Genomic DNA, 24,442 nt, shown 5'->3' on the forward strand with positions numbered 1-24,442 from the left:
GCTACGGGTGGGTGCTGCTATGGTGACCAGTGAGCTGAGATAAGGCGGGGCTTTACCTAGCAGAGACTTGTAGATGACCTGGAGCCAGTGGGTTTGGCGATGAGTATGAAGCGGTGGCCAGCCAATGAGAGCGTACAGGTCGCAGTGGTGGAGCTTTGGTGACAAAACGGATGGCACTGTGAAAAACTGCATCCAATTTGTTGAGTAGAGTGTTGGAGGCTATTTTATAGATGACATCGCCGAAGTCGAGGATCGGTAGGATGGTCAGTTTGGCAGCATGAGTGAAGAAGGGTTTGTTGTGAAATAGGAAGCCGATTCTAGATTTAATTTTGGATTCGAGATGCTTAATATATATGTCTACAGTGCCTGGTGAAAGTATTCGGCCCCCTTGAACTTTGCGACCTTTTGCCACATTTCAGGCTTCAAACATAAATATATAAAACTGTATTTTTTTGTGAAGAATCAACAACAAGTGGGACACAATAATGAAGTGGAACGACATTTATTGGATATTTCAAACTTTTTTAACAAATCAAAAACTGAAAAATTGGGCGTGCAAAATTATTCAGCCCCTTTACTTTCAGTGCAGCAAACTCTCTCCAGAAGTTCAGTGAGGATCTCTGAATGATCCAATGTTGACCTAAATGACTAATGATGATAAATACAATCCACCTGTGTGTAATCAAGTCTCCGTATAAATGCACCTGCACTGTGATAGTCTCAGAGGTCCGTTAAAAGCGCAGAGAGCATCATGAAGAACAGGGAACACACCAGGCAGGTCCGAGATACTGTTGTGAAGAAGTTTAAAGCCGGATTTGGATACAAAATGATTTCCCAAGCTTTAAACATTCCAAGGAGCACTGTGCAAGCGATAATATTGAAATGGAAGGAGTATCAGACCACTGCAAATCTACCAAGACCTGGCCGTCCCTCTAAACTTTCAGATCATACAAGGATAAGACTGATCAGAGATGCAGCCAAGAGGCCCATGATCACTCTGGATGAACTGCAGAGATCTACAGCTGAGGTGGGAGACTCTGTCCATAGGACAACAATCAGTCGTATATTGCACAAATCTGGCCTTTATGGAAGAGTGGCAAGAAGAAAGCCATTTCTTAAAGATATCCATAAAAAGTTTTGTTTAAAGTTTGCCACAAGCCACCTGGGAGACACACCAAACATGTGGAAGAAGGTGCTCTGGTCAGATGAAACCAAAATTGAACTTTTTGGCAACAATGCAAAACGTTATGTTTGGAGTAAAAGCAACACAGCTGAACACACCATCCCCACTGTCAAACATGGTGGTGGCAGCATCATGGTTTGGGCCTGCTTTTCTTCAGCAGGGACAGGGAAGATGGTTAAAATTGATGGGAAGATGGATGGAGCCAAATACAGGACCATTCTGGAAGAAAACCTGATGGAGTCTGCAAAAGACCTGAGACTGGGACAGAGATTTGTCTTCCACCAAGACAATGATCCAAAACATAAAGCAAAATCTACAATGGAATGGTTCAAAAATAAACATATCCAGGTGTTAGAATGGCCAAGTCAAAGTCCAGACCTGAATCCAATCGAGAATCTGTGGAAAGAACTGAAAACTGCTGTTCACAAATGCTCTCCATCCAACCTCACTGAGCTCAAGCTGTTTTGCAAGGAGGAATGGGAAAAAATTTCAGTCTCTCGATGTGCAAAACTGATAGAGACATACCCCAAGCGACTTACAGCTGTAATCGCAGCAAAAGGTGGCGCTACAAAGTATTAACTTAAGGGGGCTGAATAATTTTGCACGCCCAATTTTTCAGTTTTTGATTTGTTAAAAAAGTTTGAAATATCCAATAAATGTCGTTCCACTTCATGATTGTGTCCCACTTGTTGTTGATTCTTCACAAAAAAATACAGTTTTATATCTTTATGTTTGAAGCCTGAAATGTGGCAAAAGGTCGCAAAGTTCAAGGGGGCCGAATACTTTCGCAAGGCACTGTATGTATGTTGAGGAGTCTGGAATGATTAGGAGGAGTCTGGAATGATTAGGAGGGGTCTGGAATGTATGGGAGGAGTCTGGAATGTATAGGACTGAGTCTGGAATGCATATGTATGTTGAGGAGTCTGGAATGATTAGGAGGAGTCTGGAATGTATATGTATAGGGATGGGTCTGGAATGCATATGTATGGGGATGGGTCTGGAATGTATATGTATGGGAGGGCTCTGGAATGTATATGTATGGGAGGGATCTGGAATGTATATGTATGGGAGGGGTCTGGAATGTATATGTATGGGAGGGCTCTGGAATGTATATGTATGGGAGGGGTCTGGAATGTATGTGAGGGGTCTGGAATGTATGGGAGGGGTCTGGAATGTATATGTATGGGAGGGGTCTGGAATGTATATGTATGGGAGGAGTCTGGAATGTATATGTATGGGAGGGGTCTGTAATGTATGGGAGGGGTCTGGAATGTATATGTATGGGGAGGGGTCTGGAATGTATGGTAGGGGTCTGGAATGTATGGGAGGGGTCTGGAATGTATGGGAGGAATCTGAAATGTATAAGGAGGAGTCTGGAATGTATAGGGAGGAGTCTAATGTATATGGAGGAGTCTGGAATGTATGGGGAGGGGTCTGGAATGTATATGTATGGGGAAAGGTCTGGAATGTATGGGAGGGGTCTGGAATGTATATGTATGGGGAGGGGTCTGGAATGTATGGGAGGGGTCTGGAATGTATATGTATGGGGATTGGTCTGGAATGTATATGTATGGGGAGAGGTCTGGAATGTATGGGAGGGGTCTGGAATGTATATGTATGGGGAGGGGTCTGGAATGTATGGGGAGGGGTCTGGAATGTATATGTATGGGGAGGGGTCTGGAATGTATATGTATGGGGAGGGGTCTGGAATGTATATGTATGGGAGGGGTCTGGAATGTATATGTATGGGGAGGGGTCTGGAATGTATATGTATGGGAGGGGTCTGGAATGTATATGTATGGGAGGGCTCTGGAATGTATATGTATGGGAGGGGTCTGGAATGTATGGGGAGGGGTCTGGAATGTATATGTAAGGGGAGGGGTCTGGAATGTATGGGAGGGGTCTGGAATGTATATGTATGGGGAGGGGTCTGGAATGTATATGTATGGGGAGGGGTCTGGAATGTATGGGAGGGGTCTGGAATGTATATGTATGGGGAGGGGTCTGGAATGTATATGTATGGGGAGGGGTCTGGAATGTATGGGAGGGGTCTGGAATGTATATGTATGGGGAGGGGTCTGGAATGTATATGTATGGGAGGGGTCTGGAATGTATATGTATGGGGAGGGGTCTGGAATGTATATGTATGGGGATGGGTCTGGAATGTATGGTAGGGGTCTGGAATGTATATGTATATGGAGGAGTCTGGAATGTATGGTATGGGTCTGGAATGTATATGTATATGGAGGAGTCTGGAATGTATGGGAGGGGTCTGGAATGTATATGTATGGGGAGGGGTCTGGAATGTATGGGAGGAATCTAGAATGTATGAGAGGAATCTTGACTGATGATCATACTCTTGCTTGAATAACCTGTGTAGTCGCTACTACTGACAGTATTGATATTATTGACATGTTTGATTGACATAATGAGCGGGACACTCCCCTGGGAGGATATATAGGTGCCTCCCACCCTTTTTCTACTCAAAGCTCTGAAGAACACGATTGATGCGGAAATGTAAGCTGATTGTTTTCTTGTCCTGTCAATAAATCTATCAGATTTACCCAGCAACGGAGAGCTGCTTTTTCTTTATTTTCCTGGATAGTCACCAGTTGAAGTATCCTGGGGTAAGGAATGATAGTCACCAGTTGAAGTATACTGGGGTAAGGAATGATAGTCAGCATATGAAGTATCCTGGGGTAAGGAATGATAGTCACCAGTTGAAGTATCCTGGGGTAAGGAATGATAGTCAGCAGTTGAAGTATCCTGGGGTAAGGAATGATAGTCACCAGTTGAAGTATCCTGGGGTAAGGAATGATAGTCAGCAGATGAAGTATCCTGGGGTAAGGAATGATAGTCAGCAGATGAAGTATCCTGGGGTAAGGAATGATAGTCAGCAGATGAAGTATACTGGGGTAAGGATGTTTTTTTGAACTCACACACTGTCGTCAGTGATGCCTGAACTAGCTGTTTCTGGGGTTATGATGAAGGCATGGAGCTAAACCCAGGAACCTGACTCCTCCCTCTCTCTCTCTCTCTCTCTCTCTCTCTCTCTCTCTCTCTCTCTCTCTCTCTCTCTCTCCCTTCCTCTCCCTCCCTCTCTCTCCCTGTCTTTCTCTCCCCCTGTTTCCCCCTCTCTCCCTATCTTTTGCTCTGTCTCTCTCTCCTCATTTTAATCCAGGGAGGCTTTGGGATCATGGAGGAGATGTGTGTGAACTATGTACACTACTACCCCAGAACTCAACTAGAACTCTGTAAGAGTAACATTGACCCTGGATACCTGCAGAAGTACTTCAGCTTCATCAACAGGTAATATACAGAACATGGGCACCACAGAAGGCTGGTAAAGGGGATGACGGCTCATAATAATGTCTGGAACGGAGTGAATGAAATGGCATGTGTTTGATACGATTCCCTGATGTTTTTGATACCATTCCATTAATTCTGCTCCAGCCATGAGCCCATCCTCCCCAATTAAGGTGCCACAAACCTCCTGTGATGGGCACACCAACTTGGGGGAGTGGGCGGGCACGCGCGCACATGTGCACACACACACACACACACACGCACACACGCACACACGCACACACGCACGCACACACGCACACGCACACACGCACACACGCACACACGCACACACACACACACACACACACACAGTACTGTAGCTTCATCGGCAGGTAACACACACACAGGATAGCTTCATTTCCAGGTAACACCCATCCTCTTTATTAAGAAGAGCTGGCTGTCATCTTTAACCAAACACACACTGCATCTTCATTTCTGTTTTTTTGCTGACTCAGCTACCATTAGAAAATCAATCTCTGGAGAACAATCAATATTCTCCTCGTCAAACAGCTGTTATTGTTCAGCAGATGAAATCCACTCACACAGACTTCACACGAACCAGCAGAAGAAAACTGCTCATTCCATTCCTTATATAAAACGATCACCAACACAAGGTCGAGAGGTGTGACAACTATGTCACATAAAACTCAAAGAGTTTGGGAACAGATTTGTGATGTGCCAATACCATGGCATCGTGTTTATGAACTGATATACAACAACAGCATTGTACGCATCAATCTGTCCTATTCAATTTAAACAAAATGAATAAATTATCGTCACAAAACAATAAAAACATCTATACATGGGGCCTTGAACAGTCAGACTGTGCAGACTGCCACGAGGAAACAGAATGAATGGATCATTTCTCTTGGTACTGTCCTTCGGTGGTTATGAAGTCATAATGTCTGTGTTCAGATGGACCTACAAACAGTATTGTTAGGAGATCTGAAAATCCACAATCAAAAGGAAATATGATTATGCTCTTAGGTAAAGTATGTATTTTCAGGGAAATCTCAATAGAAATGGTACGGAATAGAGAGGTTCGTGACCCTCGTAAGACATCACAGTAAAATAGAGGGATGTATTGCAAAAGGAAAGAGTAAATGGGTAAAGATGGGTTAGTCTGTAGACATCTGAGGGTTGGAATTAAGATTAGAGTGATTGGTTGATTGGCCAATATAATTGGAATCCAGTACGATTAGGATATAAACTATATACAGTGCCTTCAGAAAGTATTCAGACCCCTTGACCTTTTCCAAATGTTGTTACGTTATACCCTTTTTCTAAAATGGATTTAAAAAATGGTATCCTCACCAATCTACACACAATACCCCATAATGACAAAGCTAAAACAGTGTTTAGAAATGTTGGCAAAATTATTACACATAAAAACATAAAAACCTTATTTACATAAGTATTCAGACCCTTTGCTATGAGACTCGAAATTGAGCTCAGGTGCATCCTGTTTCTATTGATAATCTTTGAGATGTTTCTAACACTGGATTGGAGTCCACGTGTGGTAAATTCAGTTGATTGGACATGATTTGGAAAAGAACACACCTGTCTATGTAAGGTCCCACAGTTGACGGTGCATTTCAGAGCAAAAACCAAGCTATGAGGTCAAAGGAATTGTCCATAGAGCTGTGAGACAGGATTATGTCGAGGCACAGATTTGGGGAATGGTACCAAAAAATGTCTGCAGAATTGAAGGACCCCAAGAACACAGTGGCCTCCATCATTCTTAAATGGAAGAAGTTTGGAACCACCAAGACTCTTCCTAGAGCTTGATCAGGGAGGTGACCAAGAAACCGATGGTCACTCTGACAGATGTCTAGTGTTCCTCTGTGGAGATGGGAGAACATTCCAGAAGGCCAACCATCTCTGCAGCACTCTACCAATCAGGCCTTTAGGTGGAGTGGCCAGACTGAAGCTGCTTTTCAGTAAAAGGCACATGACAGCCCGCTTGGAGTTTGCCAAAAGGCACCGAAAGACTCTCAAACCATGAGAAACAAGATTCTCTGGCTTGATGAAACCAAAATTAAACTCTTTGGCCTGAATGCCAAGCATCATGTCTGGAGGATACCTGGCACCATCCCTACGGTGAAGCATGGTGGTGGCAGCGTCATGCTGTGGGGATGTTTTTCAGGGGCAGGCACTGGGAGACTAGTTAGGATCGAGGGAAAGATGAACAGAGCAAAGTACAGAGAGATTCTGCTGCTTTTGCAACAGCTAATGGTGATCTTAATAAAATACCAATTACCAAACATGATTGAACATTTCTGGTGAGACCTGAAAATAGCTGTGCAGCAATGCGCACCCATCCAACATGACAAAGCTTGAGAGGATCTGCAGAGAAAAATGGGAGAAACTCCCCAAATAGAGGTGTGCCAAGCTTGTAGGGTCATACCCATGAAGACTCGAGGCTATAATTGCTGTTCAAGGCTGCTTCAACAAAGTACTGAGTAAATGGTCTGAATAGTTATGTAAATGTTATATTTATGTTTTTCATATTTAATAAATTAGCAAACATTTATCAAAACCTGTTTTTGCTTTGACATTATGGGGTATTGTGTGTAGATTGATGAGCATTTAAAAAAAATCAATTTTAGAATAAGGCTGTAATGTAACAAAATGTGGAAACGTCAAGGGGTCTGAATACTTCCGAAGGCACTGTATACACTTATTCTACATTTTGTTGTGATACAGCCTGAATAAAACAAAACATCTCACCCATCTACACACAATACCCCATAATTAAAAAGTTAAAACATGGTTTTAGACATTGTATTGAAAATGAAATACAGAAATATCTCATTTACATAAGTATTCACACTGAGTCAATTTATGTTAGAATCAGCTTTGGCAGTGATTACAGCTGTGAGTCTTTCTGGGTAGGTCTCTAATCTGGATTGTACAATATTTTCACATTATTCTTTCAAAATTCTTCAAGCTCTGTCAAATTGGTTGTTGATCATTGCTAGACAGCCATTTTCAAGTCTTGCCATAGATTTTCAGGCCGATTTATGCCAAAACTGTAACTAGGCCACTCAGGAACATTCAACGTTATCTTGGTAAGCAACTCTAGTTTATATTTGGCCTTGTGTTTTAGGTTATTGTCCTGCGGAAAGGTGCATTTGTCTCCCAGTGTCTGTGATTTTTTACATTTATTTTTTACCTTAAAAAACGTGCCTGTCCTTGTCGATGAAAAGCATACCCATAACATGATACAGCCACCACCACGCTTTGTATTCAGGACATAAAGTTAATTTCTTTGCTACATTTTTTGCAGTTTTACTTTAGTGCCTTATTGCCAAAAGGATGCGTAATTATCTTTTTTTTATTCACTTCTCGACTGACGGATCTTACAGATAATTGTATGTGGGGTACAAAGAATTAGTGAATTTTTACTCCTGCACTTAAATAGGCTTGCCCTAAAAAAGGGGTTGAATACTTATTGAATCAAGATATTTCAGTTTCGTGCTCAGTTATTTGTAATTCATTTCTAAAAATGAAAAACTTATTTCAAAATTCCACTTTGAAATAAGGGTTATTGTGTGTAGGCCAGTGACACACAATCTACATTTAATCCATTTTAAATTCAGGCAGTAATACAACCAAAATGTGAAGTTAAGGGGTGTGAATACTTACTGAATTTATATTGAATTGTAATGTTTTCCACCAAGTCATCGGGGCATGGAGTCTACAAGGAGTCGAAAGCGTTCCATCGGGACGTTGGCCCATGTTGACTCCAATGCTTCCCATAGTTGTGTCAAGATGGCTGGTAGTGGATTTCTACTCCGAACAGCTCATTCCATCTCATCCCACAGATGCTCAGTTGGATTGAGATCTGGTGACTGGGAAGCCCACTGCAGTAAGCTGAATTCACTGTCATGTTTATGAATCCATTCCTGGACAATCCTAACCTTGTGTCAAGGACCATTATCCTGCTGAATTTTTTGGGGGGGAGATGGGTACACTGCTGCCATGAAGGGATGCACCTGATTGACAATGATGTATCCTGTGGCTTTCAAACGTTGCTCCACTTTTATCAAGGAGCCCAATGTGCGCCATGAAAACACACCCCACACCACCACCTGGTACCAGCAGGATTGGGTAGGTTACTTTCTAAATGTAATCTGTTACAGGTACTAGTTAACCGTCCAAAATTGTAATCAGTGACGTAACTTTTGGATTACCCAAACTCAGTAACATAATCTGATTACATTCCGTTACTTTTAGATGACTTTCCTCTTAATCTTAAGAGGCATTAGAAGAAGACAAAAAAGCAGTTTCCCAATTGAATGACATCTATTGCAGGATAAATCAATGTTAAAGTTTACATAGCTGGATTTAAACTTTTACTTTATGGTTTGGTTATGTAGGCTTCTTCTAACCCATCACTTTCTACCAAACATAATATTATGATTAAATTATATATTTACATTAAAAACCAAAGTCTATCAGAAGTTCAGTCATTCCAATAAATGCATTTTATTTGTATTTATTTATTTAACTAGGCAAGTCAGTTAAGAACAAATTCCTATTTACAATGACGGCCTACTGTTATAACCCTTGATCATCAGGAATAAGACTTGGAAATATGGAAGTATAGATTAGCCAAACTGTTTTACCTGAGCATAACCTCACAACTAAGGACTTATTAGCCAGCCCTACTCTGTTGTTAATGATTTGGTGGATGGAATGGCATGCTTTGAGCACTACTGAAAACTGCTATTTACATGTGAAAAATGAATGCCATATGCTGCATTTGCTATAGGCCTATTGTTTACCTTTTTGTTGGTGACACTTTGATATATTGATAATATGCAGCTGTTTAAAGTGCAAATTCACAGATGAAACAATAACAAAACGGTTGACCAGCCTCTATTTTGGTAAAAAGCTGAGTGATGGGCCTGGAGAAATGTAACCACTCTGAGGTTAATAGACAGAGCTATGGATGCAAGGACTGGCCATCCATGATATCAAACATTATTGTTTTAACCGTGTTATGAGGCTATACAGTGTTTGTTTACATTTACAATACTTATAAACATTGCATATAAACAAGCTTATATTTCAGGTTCTCATGGAATGTGTCAATTGAACTAAGCTCATGGGGCATTTATGTTATATTCTTCAAGAATCAGTGGATATACACTACCGTTCAAAAGTATGGGGTCACTTAGACCTGGTTTTTGGAAGAAAAGCAAATGTTTTTGTCCAATTAAATAACATCAAATTGATCTGAAATACAAGTGAAGACATTGTTAATGTGGTAAATGACTATTGTAGCTGGAAAAGTCTGATTTCTTATGGAATATCTACATAGGCGTACAGAGGTCCATTATCAGAAACCACTCCTGTGTTCCAATGGCACGTTGTGTAAGCTAATCCAAGTTTATAATTTTAAAAGGCTAATTGATCATTAGAAAACCCTTTACCAATTATGTTAGCACAGCTGGAAACTGGTGTTCTGATTACAGAAGCAATACAACTGGCCTTCTTTAGACTAGTTGAGTATCTGTAGCATCACCATTTGTGGGTTCGATTACAGGCTCAAAATGGCAAGAAACAAAGAACTTTCTTCTGAAACTTGTCAGTCTATTCTTGTTCTGAGATATGAAGGCTATTCCATGCGAGAAATTGCCAAGAAACTGAAGATATCCTACATCGGGTAACGGATTACAGTTACCGTTTTTTTGGTAATCCCTTACATGTAGTCCGTTACTCTCCAACCCTGGGTACCAGCCTGAAATGTTGACACGTGGCATGATGGATGCATGTACTCTGGGTTTCTAGTTAAGCGTGAAACAGCAGGAAGTGGGATTCATCGGACCAGCCAATGTTTTTCCAATTCTCCAGTGTTTATGTTCCATAGCCCACTGCAACCGCAGTTTCTTGTTTTTTCCTGAAAGATGTGGAACTCTATACGGTCGTCGGCTGCCATTACCCCATTCATGTCAAGGTGCAACAAGTTTGCATTATTTTATGGCTCTTTGGGCACCAATGTTGGACTATCAGTTGACTAACTGTAGCCCTTCTATTGCTCTGCACAATGTGTCAGCCTCCTTTGTTCTCATTAATAACCCATTTTCGACCACTGGCCTGCCATTGGCTGGATATCCTTTGGGTAGAGAATCATTCTTGATACACGGGACACTGTTGAGATTGAAAAACCCAGCAGCGTTGCAGTTCTTGACACACTCAAACCAGTGCGACTGGCAGTGACTACAATACCCTGTTCAAAGGCGCTTAAATCTTTTGTCTTGCCCATTTGTCCTCTGAATCCATGTCTCGATTTGTCTCAAGGCATGAAAATGCTTCTTTAACATGTCTCCTCCCTTTCATCTTCACTGATTGGTGGATTTAACAATTTACATCAATAATAGATCATAGCTTACACCTGGGTTCACCTGGTCAGTCTATGTCAAGAAAATAGTTTTTAATGTTTTGTACACTCAGTGCATACAGTGCCTTCGGAAAGTATTCAGACCCCTTGACTTTTTCCACATTTTGTAGGTTACAGCCTAATTCTGAAAATGAATAAATTTTCCCCCTCATCAATCTGCACACAAAACCCCAGAATGACAAACTAAAAACAGTTGTAATTTTTTTTTTTGCTAAGTATTAAATAAAAAAACGGAAATATCACATTTACATAAGTATTCAGACCCTTTACTCAGTACTTTGTTGAAGCACATTTGGCAGTGATTACAGCCTAGAGTCTTCTAGGGTATGATGCTACAAGCTTGGCACATCTGTAATTGGGGATTTTCTCCCATTCTTCTCTGCAGATCCTCTCAAGCTCTGTCAGGTTGGATGGGGAGTGTTGCTGCACTGCTATTTTCAGGTCTCTTCAGAGATGTTCGATCGGGTTCAAGTCCAAGCTCTGGCTGGGCAACTCAAGGACATTCATAGACTTGTCCCGAAGACACTCCTGCATTGTCTTGGCTGTGTGCTTAGGGTCGTTGTCCTGTTGGAACGTGAACCGAGCTCTGAAGCAGGTTTTCATCAAGGATTTCTCTGTAATTTGCTCCGTTCATCTTTCCCTCGATCCTGACTAGTGTTCCTGCCCCTGAAAAACATCCCCATAGCATCATAGCATGATGCTGCCACCACCATGCTTTACCGTAGGGATGGTTCCAGGTTTCCTTCAGACGTGACGCTTGGCATTCAAGCCAAAGAGTTAAAACTTGGTTTCATCAGACCAGAGAATCTTGTTTCTCATGGTTTGATAGTCTTTAGGTGCCTTTTGGAAAACTCCAAGCGGGCTGTCACGTGCCTTTTACTGAGGAGTGGCTTCCGTCTGGCCACTCTACCACAAAGGCCTGATTGTTCAAGTGCTGCAGAGATGGTTGTTCTTCTGGAATGTTCTCCCATCCCACAGAGGAACTCTAGAGCTCTGACAGAGTGACCATCAGGTTCTTGGTTACCTCCCCGACCAAGACCCTTCTCCCCTGATTGCTCAGTTTGGCCAGGCGGCCAGCTCTAGGAAGAGTCTTGGTGGTTCCAAACTTCTTCCATTTAAGAATGATGAAGGCCACTGTGTTCTTGGGGACCTTCTATGCTGCAGAAATTTTTGGTACCCTTCCCACAATCATGTCTTGGAGCTCTACGGACAATTCATTTGACTTCATGGCTTGGTTTTTGCTCTGACATGCACTGTCAACTATGGGACCTTATATGGACAGGTGTGAGCCTTTCCAAATCATGCCCAATCAATTGAATTACCACAAGTGGACTCCAATCAAGTTGTGGAAACATCTCAAGGATGATCAATGGAAACAGGATGCACCTGAGCTCAATTTCGAGTCACATAGCAAAGGGTCTGAATACTTACGTACATTTCTGTTTTTTATTTTTAATACATTTGCAGAAAATATAAAAACCTGTTTTTGCTTTGTCATTATGGGGTATTGTGTGTAGATTGCTGAGGATTTTGTATTTAATAAATGTTAGAATAAGGCTGTAACGTAACAAAATTAGGAAAAAGTTAAGGGGTCTGAATACTTTCTGAAGACACAGTATAAAAGGGGATTAGAAAGGATGCAGGTAATGGTATTTGATAGATTCCAGTTCTTTCATAGATGATCTACCTCCCACTCCATATTCATTCACATAAACCTGGTTCTCCGTATGCTCCTTATTTGTTTTTACAACAAGCTCTGTCTATGAGGGAGTACTAACATGAGCATGAGCATGACCATGCTTGGACATTCAATGTCTCATCCTCCCTCACCCTCCTTCACTGTCCTCTCATCCTCCACCCTGCTCCCTCCTCCCCCTGCCAATCCTCCTTCACTGTCCTCTCACCCTCCCCCTGCTCCCTGCTCCCTCCTCCCCCCTACCAATCCTCCTTCACTGTCCTCTCATCCTCCACCCTGCTCCCTCCTTCCCCCTACCAATCCTCCTTCACTGTCCTCTCATCCTCCCCCTGCTCCCTCCTCCCCCCTACCAATCCTCCTTCACTGTCCTCTCATCCTCCCCCTGCTCACTCCTCCCCCCTACCAATCCTCCTTCACTGTCCTCTCATCCTCCACCCTGCTCCCTCCTTCCCCCTACCAATCCTCCTTCACTGTCCTCTCATCCTCCACCCTGCTCCCTCCTTCCCCCTACCAATCCTCCTTCACTGTCCTCTCATCCTCCCCCTGCTCCCTCCTTCCCCCTACCAATCCTCCTTCACTGTCCTCTCATCCCTCCCTCCCTCCCTCCCTCCCTCCCTCCCTCCCTCCCTCCCTCCCTCCCTCCCTCCCTCCCTCCCTCCCTCCCTCCCTCATTCACTGTCCTCTCATCCTCCCCCCGCTCCCTCCTCCCCCCTACCAATCCTCCTTCACTGTCCTCTCATCCCTCCCTCCCTCCCTCCCTCCCTCCCTCCCTCTGCACCCTCCTCCCTCCCCCTATCTCACCCTCCTTCACTGTCCTCTCCTCCTCCTCCTCTTATTCCCCCTCTCTCCCTACTTCACCCTCCTTCACTGTCCTCTCATTCTCCCCCTCTTTCCCTCTTTCTCCCCCCACCCCCCTACCTCACCTTCCTCCCTCCCTCCCCTCCCCCCTCCCCTCTCCTCCTCTCAGGTTCCAGGGTGGTGATGTGTGTAGCTGTGGTCAGGCCAGTGTGACGGACCAGTTCTCCTCTTTGTCCTGGGACTCCTTCAGTGGCGAGGTTCTCAACTCTCTCTACAACACCGCTCCCATCTCCATGGCCTGTAACCAGTCCTCTGCCAAGCTCTTCCCTGTGAGTATAGTACAGGACATTAGAGTACAGTTATAGTATAGGACAGGACAGTAGAGTACGGTTATAGTGTAGTACAGGAAAATAGAGTACAGTTATAGTAAATATTCTAAATATGGTTCCGGAGAAGAAGGCAGTCGTTTTAAGGGTCTCCAACCGATTGTATTTTTTTATTTGTTTATTTACATTGTTTGTAACTTATTTTTGTACTTATTTTGTACATAATGTTGCCGCAACCAGCTTTTATGACCCAAAAATAACTTCTGGACATCAGGACTGCGATTACTCACCACGGACTGTCAGAATCCTTTTTTTCTTTTCATGAGTCTGAGTAGCCCGACGCGAACTATATACTGCTTTCTCAGGAACAGGCCCAGATCCCTGTGATTTGCGTAAAGAGGAGGCAGAGAATTCGTAGGTGATCGAATAAACCCCCACTTCCTTCCATTCTGATAGTAAACGTGCAATCTTTGGAGAATAAAATAGATGACCTACACGGAAGATTAAACTACCATCGGGACATTCAAAAGTGTAATATCTTATGCTTCACGGAGTCGTGGCGGAACGACAACGTCATCAACATACAGCTGGCTGGTTATATGCTGCACCGGCAGGCTAGAACAGCTGCATTTGGTAAGACAAGGGGCGGCGGACTATGTATTTTTGTAAATAACAGCTGGTGCACGATATCTAAGGAAGTCACGAGCTATTGCTCGCCCGAGGTAGAGTATCTCATGATAAGCTGTAGACCACACTATCCACCTAGAGAGTTTTCATCTGTATTTTTCGTAGCTGTTTACATACCATCACAGTCAGAGGCTGGCACTAAGACAGCATTGAATGAGCTGTATTCCTGTTATGAGAATTATGTTCTCGATATTCATAAACCAATTCAATTAACTACTCAGTCTACTAACCAGGATTTGTAAGATACTGGTGGAAATGAAACAGACGGAGGCCCAGCTAAAATAGTCAATAAGGTTTATTCACGAGAGAGCTGGTTAGTTGTACAAAACCATTCATTTTATACTGGCTTCTTACGCACATACTTTCACAAACAAACATTAGGCATCCTACGCACACACTGTCCTGCTACCCAGCCGATAAAGATTAGGGGAGTCCGTGAGAATCACTCCCCGTCCTCCCTCAAGATAGGGAGACCCTGGGAAGTACTCTCAGTGGCCCCCAGCCAAGGTCGGCACCGAAACTTGCTCAGATAGTCTGTTTTTTAGATACTATAATAGACATTGTTACAGTTATATTATTTTACCCTAATTCTGAGTTAAACTACACACATCATGACTAAAACTACACACACAATTTATTATAATTTTACTGACTAACACTACACACATAATTGATTAAAATTTTATGATTCTAATCAATTTCATGCAATTATATGGCTTTAGATTTGATTGTATAGTACAGGGCAGTAGAGTACAGTAGAGTACAGTTATAGTATACTACAGGACAGTAGAGTACAGGTGTAGTATATTACAAGACAGTACGGTATAGTTATAGTATCGTACATGACAGTACAGTAGAGTATATTTAAAATATAGTAAAGGACAATAGAGGAGAGTTATGGTACAGGACTGTAGAGTACAGTTATAGTACAGGACTGTAGAGTACAGTTGGAGTACAGGATAGTATAGTACAGTTATAGTATAGCACAGGACAGTAGAGTACAGTTATGTACAGGATAGTATAGTAGAGTATAGTTATGTATAGTACAGTAGAGTATAGTTATGTATAGTTCAGGACAGTACAGTAGAGTATAGTTATGTATAGTTCAGGACAGTACAGTAGAGTATAGTTATGTATAGTACAGTAGAGTATAGTTATGTATAGTTCAGGACAGTACAGTAGAGTATAGTTATGTATAGTACAGTAGAGTATAGTTATGTATAGTTCAGGACAGTACATTAGAGTATAGTTATGTATAGTTCAGTAGAGTATAGTTATGTATAGTTCAGTAGAGTATAGTTATGTATAGTTCAGGACAGTACAGTAGAGTATAGTTATGTATAGTTCAGTAGAGTATAGTTATGTATAGTTCAGGACAGTACATTAGAGTATAGTTATGTATAGTTCAGGACAGTACATTAGAGTATAGTTATGTATAGTTCAGTAGAGTATAGTTATGTATAGTTCAGGACAGTACAGTAGAGTATAGTTATGTATAGTACAGTAGAGTATAGTTATGTATAGTATAGTCGAGTATAGTTATGTATAGTACAGTAGAGTATAGTTATGTATAGTTCAGGACAGTACAGTAGAGTATAGTTATGTATAGTACAGTAGAGTATAGTTATGTATAGTTCAGAACAGTACAGTAGAGTATAGTTATGTATAGTACAGTAGAGTATAGTTATGTATAGTTCAGGACAGTACAGTAGAGTATAGTTATGTATAGTTCAGAACTGTACAGTAGAGTACAGTTATGTATAGTACATTAGAGTATAGGTATGTATAGTACAGTAGAGTATAGTTATGTATAGTTCAGTAGAGTATAGTTATGTATAGTTCAGGACAGTACAGTAGAGTATAGTTATGTATAGTACAGTAGAGTATAGTTATGTATAGTTCAGGACAGTACAGTAGAGTATAGTTATGTATAGTACAGTAGAGTATAGTTATGTATAGTTCAGGACAGTACAGTGGAGTATAGTTATGTATAGTACAGTAGAGTATAGTTATGTATAGTACAGGACAGTACAGTAGAGTATAGGTATGTATAGTACAGTAGAGTATAGTTATGTATAGTACAGTAGAGTATAGTTATGTATAGTTCAGTAGAGTATAGTTCTGTATAGTTCAGGACAGTACATTAGAGTATAGTTATGTATAGTACAGTAGAGTATAGTTATGTATAGTTCAGGACAGTACAGTGGAGTATAGTTATGTATAGTTATGTATAGTATAGTTGAGTATAGTTATGTATAGTACAGTATAGTATAGTTATGTATAGTTCAGGACAGTACAGTAGAGTATAGTTATGTATAGTACAGTAGAGTATAGTTATGTATAGTTCAGTAGAGTATAGTTATGTATAGTTCAGGACAGTACAGTAGAGTATAGTTATGTATAGTACAGTAGAGTATAGTTATGTATAGTTCAGGACAGTACAATAGAGTATAGTTATGTATAGTACAGTAGAGTATAGTTATGTATAGTTCAGGACAGTACAGTGGAGTATAGTTATGTATAGTACAGTAGAGTATAGTTATGTATAGTACAGGACAGTACAGTAGAGTATAGTTATGTATAGTTCAGGACAGTACAGTGGAGTATAGTTATGTATAGTTATGTATAGTATAGTTGAGTATAGTTATGTATAGTACGGTATAGTATAGTTATGTATAGTTCAGGACAGTACAGTAGAGTATAGTTATGTATAGTACAGTAGAGTATAGTTATGTATAGTTCAGTAGAGTATAGTTATGTATAGTTCAGGACAGTACAGTAGAGTATAGTTATGTATAGTACAGTAGAGTATAGTTATGTATAGTTCAGGACAGTACATTAGAGTATAGTTATGTATAGTATAGTAGAGTATAGTTATGTATAGTTCAGTAGAGTATAGTTATGTATAGTTCAGGACAGTACATTAGAGTATAGTTATGTATAGTTCAGGACAGTACATTAGAGTATAGTTATGTATAGTTCAGTAGAGTATAGTTATGTATAGTTCAGGACAGTACAGTAGAGTATAGTTATGTATAGTACAGTAGAGTATAGTTATGTATAGTATAGTCGAGTATAGTTATGTATAGTACAGTAGAGTATAGTTATGTATAGTTCAGGACAGTACAGTAGAGTATAGTTATGTATAGTACAGTAGAGTATAGTTATGTATAGTTCAGAACAGTACAGTAGAGTATAGTTATGTATAGTACAGTAGAGTATAGTTATGTATAGTTCAGGACAGTACAGTAGAGTATAGTTATGTATAGTACATTAGAGTATAGTTATGTATAGTACAGTAGAGTATAGTTATGTATAGTTCAGTAGAGTATAGTTATGTATAGTTCAGGACAGTACATTAGAGTATAGTTATGTATAGTACAGTAGAGTATAGTTATGTATAGTTCAGGACAGTACAGTAGAGTATAGTTATGTATAGTACAGTAGAGTATAGTTATGTATAGTTCAGGACAGTACAGTAGAGTATAGTTATGTATAGTACAGTAGAGTATAGTTATGTATAGTACAGGACAGTACAGCAGAGTATAGTTATGTATAGTACAGTAGAGTATAGTTATGTATAGTACAGTAGAGTATAGTTATGTATAGTTCAGTAGAGTATAGTTCTGTATAGTTCAGGACAGTACATTAGAGTATAGTTATGTATAGTACAGTAGAGTATAGTTATGTATAGTTCAGGACAGTACAGTAGAGTATAGTTATGTACAGTACAGTAGAGTATAGTATAGTACAGTACAGTAGAGTATAGTTATGTATAGTACAGTAGAGTATAGTTATGTATAGTTCAGTAGAGTATAGGTATGTATAGTTCAGGACAGTACAGTAGAGTATAGTTATGTATAGTACAGTAGAGTATAGTTATGTATAGTTCAGGACAGTACAGTAGAATATAGTTATGTATAGTACAGTAGAGTATAGTTATGTATAGTTCAGGACAGTACAGTAGAGTATAGTTATGTATAGTACAGTAGAGTATAGTTATGTATAGTTCAGGACAGTACAGTAGAGTATAGTTATGTATAGTACAGTAGAGTATAGTTATGTATAGTTCAGGACAGTACAGTAGAGTATAGTCATGTATAGTACAGTAAAGTATAGTATAGGACAGTACAGTAGAGTATAGTTATGTATAGTACAGTAGAGTATAGTATAGGACAGTACAGTAGAGTATAGTTATGTATAGTATAGTAGAGTATAGTTATGTATAGTACAGTAGAGTATAGTTATGTATAGTACAGTAGAGTATAGTTATGTATAGTTCAGGACAGTACAGTAGAGTATAGTTATGTATAGTTCAGGACAGTACAGTAGTGTATAGTTATGTATAGTTCAGGACAGTACAGTAGAGTATAGTTATGTATAGTACAGTAGAGTATAGGTATGTATAGTTCAGTAGAGTATAGTTATGTATAGTTCAGGACAGTACAGTAGAGTATAGTTATGTATATTACAGTAGAGTATAGTTATGTATAGTTCAGGACAGTACAGTAGAGTATAGTTATGTATAGTACAGTAGAGTATAGTTATGTATAGTTCAGGACAGTACAGTAGAGTATAGTTATGTATAGTACAGTAGAGTATAGTATAGGACAGTACAGTAGAGTATAGTTATGTATAGTACAGTAGAGTATAGTTATGTATAGTTCGGGACAGTACAGTAGAGTATAGTTATGTATAGTACAGTAGAGTATAGTTATGTATAGTTCAGGACAGTACAGTAGAGTATAGTTATGTATAGTACAGTAGAGTATAGTTGTGTATAGTACAGTAGAGTATGGTTATGTATAGTACAGTATAGTATAGTTATGTATAGTACAGTAGAGTATAGTTATGTATAGTACAGTAGAGTATAGTTATGTATAGTTCAGGACAGTACAGTAGAGTATAGTTATGTATAGTACAGGACAGTACAGTGGAGTATAGTTATGTATAGTACAGTAGAGTATAGTTATGTATAGTATAGTAGAGTATAGTTATGTATAGTACAGTAGAGTATAGTTATGTATAGTACAGTAGAGTATAGTTATGTATAGTACAGGACAGTACAGTAGAGTATAGTTATGTATAGTTCAGGACAGTGGAGAGGTGCTGAACTCTCTCTACAACGCCTATCCCATCTCCATGGCCTGTTACCAGCCCTTCACCAAGCTCTTCCCTGTGAGTATAGTACAGGACAGTCTAGTACAATACCGGTACATACACACTCTGAGCTGCTGCTGGAAATCCAAAACGATATTCATAAAATTTTAAAAAGAGTTTGCATGCTGCATCACCATTAAACGAAATGGGAGTATAGATTGCAGGGTGCAGTCTGTTCTGATCATTTACGGTCTCAGTTTACTGCTACTCTGCTCCCAGACTGGCCCCGATACCGTATATGAGCACCACCATAACAACAACCCTCCTCACCCATCGCTGTCAGTCTGAAATCATTCACCAGTAGTCTGGGTGAGCGCATAGCTGGCTGGAGAGGTGTGTATGCGGCTGACTGGACTGGCTGATGGCTGCTGGGACAGTAACAGACAAGGATAGTGGAAGGTGAGGGAGGCATTTAGTGAGTGTTTAATTTACCATGGTATCCCCACCTGCGGCCATTGATCTTTGACTGACTTGTGCTGACCTGCCAACCAGGTCCCTGTGTTCAAAGGGCCATATGCCAGCCAATCATCTGATGACTGGAGACTAAGTCTATTTTATTTATTTATTTAACCTTTATTTAACTAGGCAGTTAAGGACACATTCTTATTTACAATGACGGCCTACCCCAGCAAAGCCCAGATGACACTGGGCCAATTGTGCACTGCCCTATGGGATTCCCAATCACAGTCTGGATTCAAACCAGGGACTGTAGTGATACCTCTTGCACTGAGATGCAGTGCCTTAGACCGCTGTGCCACTCGGGAGCTCTACCGTATAGGGACCTGGGGACTGGAGACTAACTCTACCGTATAGAGCATATTCTCATAGAGAAACACTGCACAGAAACACATTCCACAATTCCACAAACACACAGTTCAAATGTGCGCTTAACCATCACACAAAACAAGTCAAAGGTTCACAGTACATTTAAGGTCTTCACAGTACAATGATGTTCACACACACACACACACACACACACACACACACACACACACACACACACACACACACACACACACACCTTGCCTGACTGCTTCTGTGTTTTTTTTGTGCCAGGGCGACTGGGAAAGGCAGGAGCTTCCTGTTGTGACATCACAGCTCCAGAGGCCCCGCTACCCGTGTGAGGGGGGCAAGCTGCCCTCCCAGAGCAGTGAGCCCACCGTGGTGCAGCCTGACAGGGGGGAGGAGGTCTGATGCCCCTCTCCTCTGTCTGAATATCAACCCCCTTCTTTCTCTCTCTGGTGATCTACTTCACCTCCACCACATCAACAACACAAGGACTAGCATGATATCAGCTCTGTCATCATCACATTCCAGTATTATTACACAGTGAATTACGACAACATACTACAACATCTCTCACCAGATATGTTTTGTCCAATGAATCTGAAAACATTGTCACATTGTTGGGTGAAGATACTGGTGGATAAATATGAAGCTTGATTTTACTGGTCGTCGTGGTTTATCATTTTAAGCTGTATGTTAATCATTGACATCAAAAACTGCATATCAATGATACATGTTAAAGTCTTCTAAACCTGTCACTCAATTGATTTGGACATATAGGACCAGTTTCCCAGAGACAGATTAAGCCTAGTTCTAGTCCCATGCTTAACAAATAACATTATTGTCTGTCCCAAAGAAAGAATTCCTGAATTGCATTTGAAATGAATCAATAAAGTGTATTGAAGAATTGACAGGCAAGCAGTTCTACCTTTTGTTTTATACAGGCAAGTAATTATCTTTCGTTAATTCATTATCATTGACTCCAATTCATCAAGAAGAAAACACTGGGTATTCAGTTCTACAATTAACATAGCGCAGTATACAACACTAATATGAACACAACAGCTAAATGAAACCAATGGGATCATATAACATGCTCACATATAGAATGCCACAGTAAGAGTCATAATACCCATAAACTCTAGCGGTCAAACAGGGAAATGGTTCCAATCGGTTTTCCACCATAGATTTTTCCCATGGGGGATTTTAGAAATAGTTCAAATAAGGGCTGTGTTTTGTGTAGGCTTACCCTGGCGTGACTTTTTCATAGCCGTGTATATCTCTCTAGGATAAGGTGGTCGGCAGGGTAAATGTCCTTCACGCAGTTGTTTGAGGGGTCAAAGCGCAACTTGAGGTATGCCTTAGCCTCGAATACCACTCTGATTCCCCCCAGAGTGAACTTCTCAATCTTTAAAAAGTCAGCATTGACATGAGAGAGAGAGAGCACACACAAACATGGTTAAATCAACACCTCTGAGGCTTGATTGCAATGAACAGGCAGAACTTAACCTCCTGCAGGTTAGCGATGGATGTCTTACAATGCTACTAACAGGAGATCACATTCACCTCTGAAGCTTGATTGCTAGGAAAAACCTACAAGGATAAACCATCAGATTAGCTGATCTGCTGTTGTTACCGTGTCAAGTGACTACGATACCAGACAGCTGGTCTAGATTCTCTACTCTCGCCCCCAAATATCAACCCATCAGGAGCATTGGAAACTGTAAGGCTGATCAATCAATCAAATGTGTTGTCATGTGTTGCTGCCTTGCTATGTTGTCTCTCTTGTTGTGATGTGTATTTTGTCCTATATTTATATTGTATTTATTATTATTATTACTTTTAATCCCAGGCCCCGTCCCCGCAGGAGGCCTTTTTCCTTTTGGTAGGCCATCATTGTAAATAAGAATGAATTCTTAACTGATTTGCTTAGTTAAATAAAGGTTAAATAAAATAAATAAATGATTTGTAAAGTCCTTTTTACATCAGCACATACAGTTGAAGTCGGAAGTATACATACACATTAAAACTCGTTTTTCAACCACTCCACACATTTCTTGTTAACAATCTATAGTTTTGGCAAGTCGGTTAGGACATCTACTTTGTGCATGACACAAGTCATTTTTCCAACAATTGTTTACAGACAGATTATTTCACTTATAATTCACTGTATCACAATTCCAGCGGGTCAGAAGTTTACATACACTAAGTTGACTGTGCCATTAAACAGCTTGGATAAATTCCAGAAAATTCTGTAATGGCTTTAGAAGCTTCTGATAGGATATTGACATAATTTGAGTCAATTGGAGGTGTACCTGTGGATGTATTTCAAGGCCTACCTTCAAACTTAGTGCCTCTTTGCTTGACATCATGGGAAAATCAAAAGAAATCAGCCAAGACCTCAGAAAATAAATTGTAGATCTCCACAAGTCTGGTTAATCTTTGGGAGCAATTTTCAAATGCCTGAAGGTACCACGTTCATCTGTAAAAACAATAGTATGCAAGTATAAACAACATGGAACCACACAGCCGTCATACCACTCTCTCCTAGAGATGAACGTACTTTGGTGCAAAAAGTGGAAATCAGTCACAGAACAACAGCAAAGGACCTTGAGAAGATGCTGGAGGAAACCGGTACAAAAGTATCTATATCCACCATAAAACGAGTCCTATATCACCATAACCTGAAAGGCAGCTCAGCATGGAAGAAGCCACTGCTCCAAAACAGCCATAAAAAAGCCAGACTACGGTTTGCAACTGCACATGGGGACAAAGATCGTACTTTTTGGAGAAATGTCCTCTGGTCTGATGAAACAAAAATAGAACTGTTTGGCCATAATGACCATCCTTATGTTTGGAGGAAAAAGGGGGAGGCATGCAAGCCGAAGAACACCATCCCAACCGTGAAGCACGGGGATGGCAGCATCATGTTGTGGGGGTGCTTTGCTGCAGGAGGGACTGGTGCACTTCACAAAATAGATGGCATCATGAGGCAGGAAAATGATGGGGATATATTGAAGCAACATCTCAAGACATCAGTCAGAAAGTTAAAGCTTGGTCACCAATGGTCTTCCAAATGAACAATGACCCCAAGCATACTTCCAAAGTTGTGGAAAAATGGCTTAAGGACAACAAAGTCAAGGTATTGTAGTGGTCATCACAAAGCCCTGGCCTCAATTCTACAGAACATTTGTGGGCAGAACTGAAAAAGCATGTGCGAGCAAGGAGGCCTACAAACCTGACTCAGTTACACCAGCTCTGTCAGGAGGAATGGGACAAAATTCTTGTGGAAGGTTACATGAAACATTTGACCTCGGTTAAACAATGTAAAAGAAATGCTACCAAATACTAATTGAGTGTATGGAAACTTCTGACCCCCTGGGAATTTAATGACAGAAATGAAAGCTGAAATAAATCAGTCTCTCTATTATTATTCTTACATTTCACATTCTTAAAATAAAGTGGTGATCCCAACTGACCTAAGACAGGGAATTTTCACTAGGATTAAATGGCCGGAATTGTGAAAAACTTAGTTTGAATTTATTTGGCTAAAGTGTACGTAAACTTCAGACTTTAATTGTATGTTCTGCCCCTGAACAAGAACACTGTTCCTAGGCCTTCATTGAAAATAAGAATTTGTTCTTAACTGACTTGCCTAGTTAAATAAAGGTAAAATAAAATAAATAAAAATAAAATGTGTTTAGTCAGATACATAGTCTAAAAGCCCAAACAGCAAGCAATGTGGATGTAGAAGCAAGGCCATTAAGGCCACATCGTTCTTTAAGATTTTCAAACGTACAGGAAGATCACGTCAGTGATTCTACCCACTCAAATCGAGTATAGCGGAAAAAGCCTGGCACGACGGGACGCACCCCTTCTAGGGACGACATGGGAGAGCAATAGTAAGCAATTGACTCAGCCTCCGTAATAGGGTCAGAGATAGAGAATCCCAGAGGAGAGAGGGGTGCCAGCCAGGGAGAGAGAGCAAGGGCGGTTCTTCACTCTAGTTTCTTGCGGTTCTCCTTCGCACCCCTAGCACAGACCACACT

At 40.6% G+C, this 24,442-nt stretch overlaps 1 protein-coding gene across 1 annotated transcript in view; it reads left to right on the plus strand.

The window, feature by feature from the left end:
* The window catches only part of LOC139421872 (dopamine beta-hydroxylase (dopamine beta-monooxygenase)), a 48,784-nt gene extending 27,535 nt beyond the window's left edge, over positions 1-21,249 (plus strand). Inside the window, exons 10-12 of the mRNA XM_071173001.1 lie at positions 4,365-4,492; positions 13,604-13,763; positions 20,664-21,249. Of these exons, the coding sequence (XP_071029102.1) occupies positions 4,365-4,492; positions 13,604-13,763; positions 20,664-20,801 (426 nt within the window). The 3' untranslated portion in view covers positions 20,802-21,249. The remainder of the gene's footprint in view (positions 1-4,364; positions 4,493-13,603; positions 13,764-20,663) is intronic.
* Positions 21,250-24,442: the final 3,193 nt, after the last annotated feature.

This window comes from Oncorhynchus clarkii, chromosome 12 (genome assembly GCF_045791955.1).
Source record: "Oncorhynchus clarkii lewisi isolate Uvic-CL-2024 chromosome 12, UVic_Ocla_1.0, whole genome shotgun sequence".
In the NCBI taxonomy this organism is placed as follows: domain Eukaryota; kingdom Metazoa; phylum Chordata; class Actinopteri; order Salmoniformes; family Salmonidae; genus Oncorhynchus; species Oncorhynchus clarkii.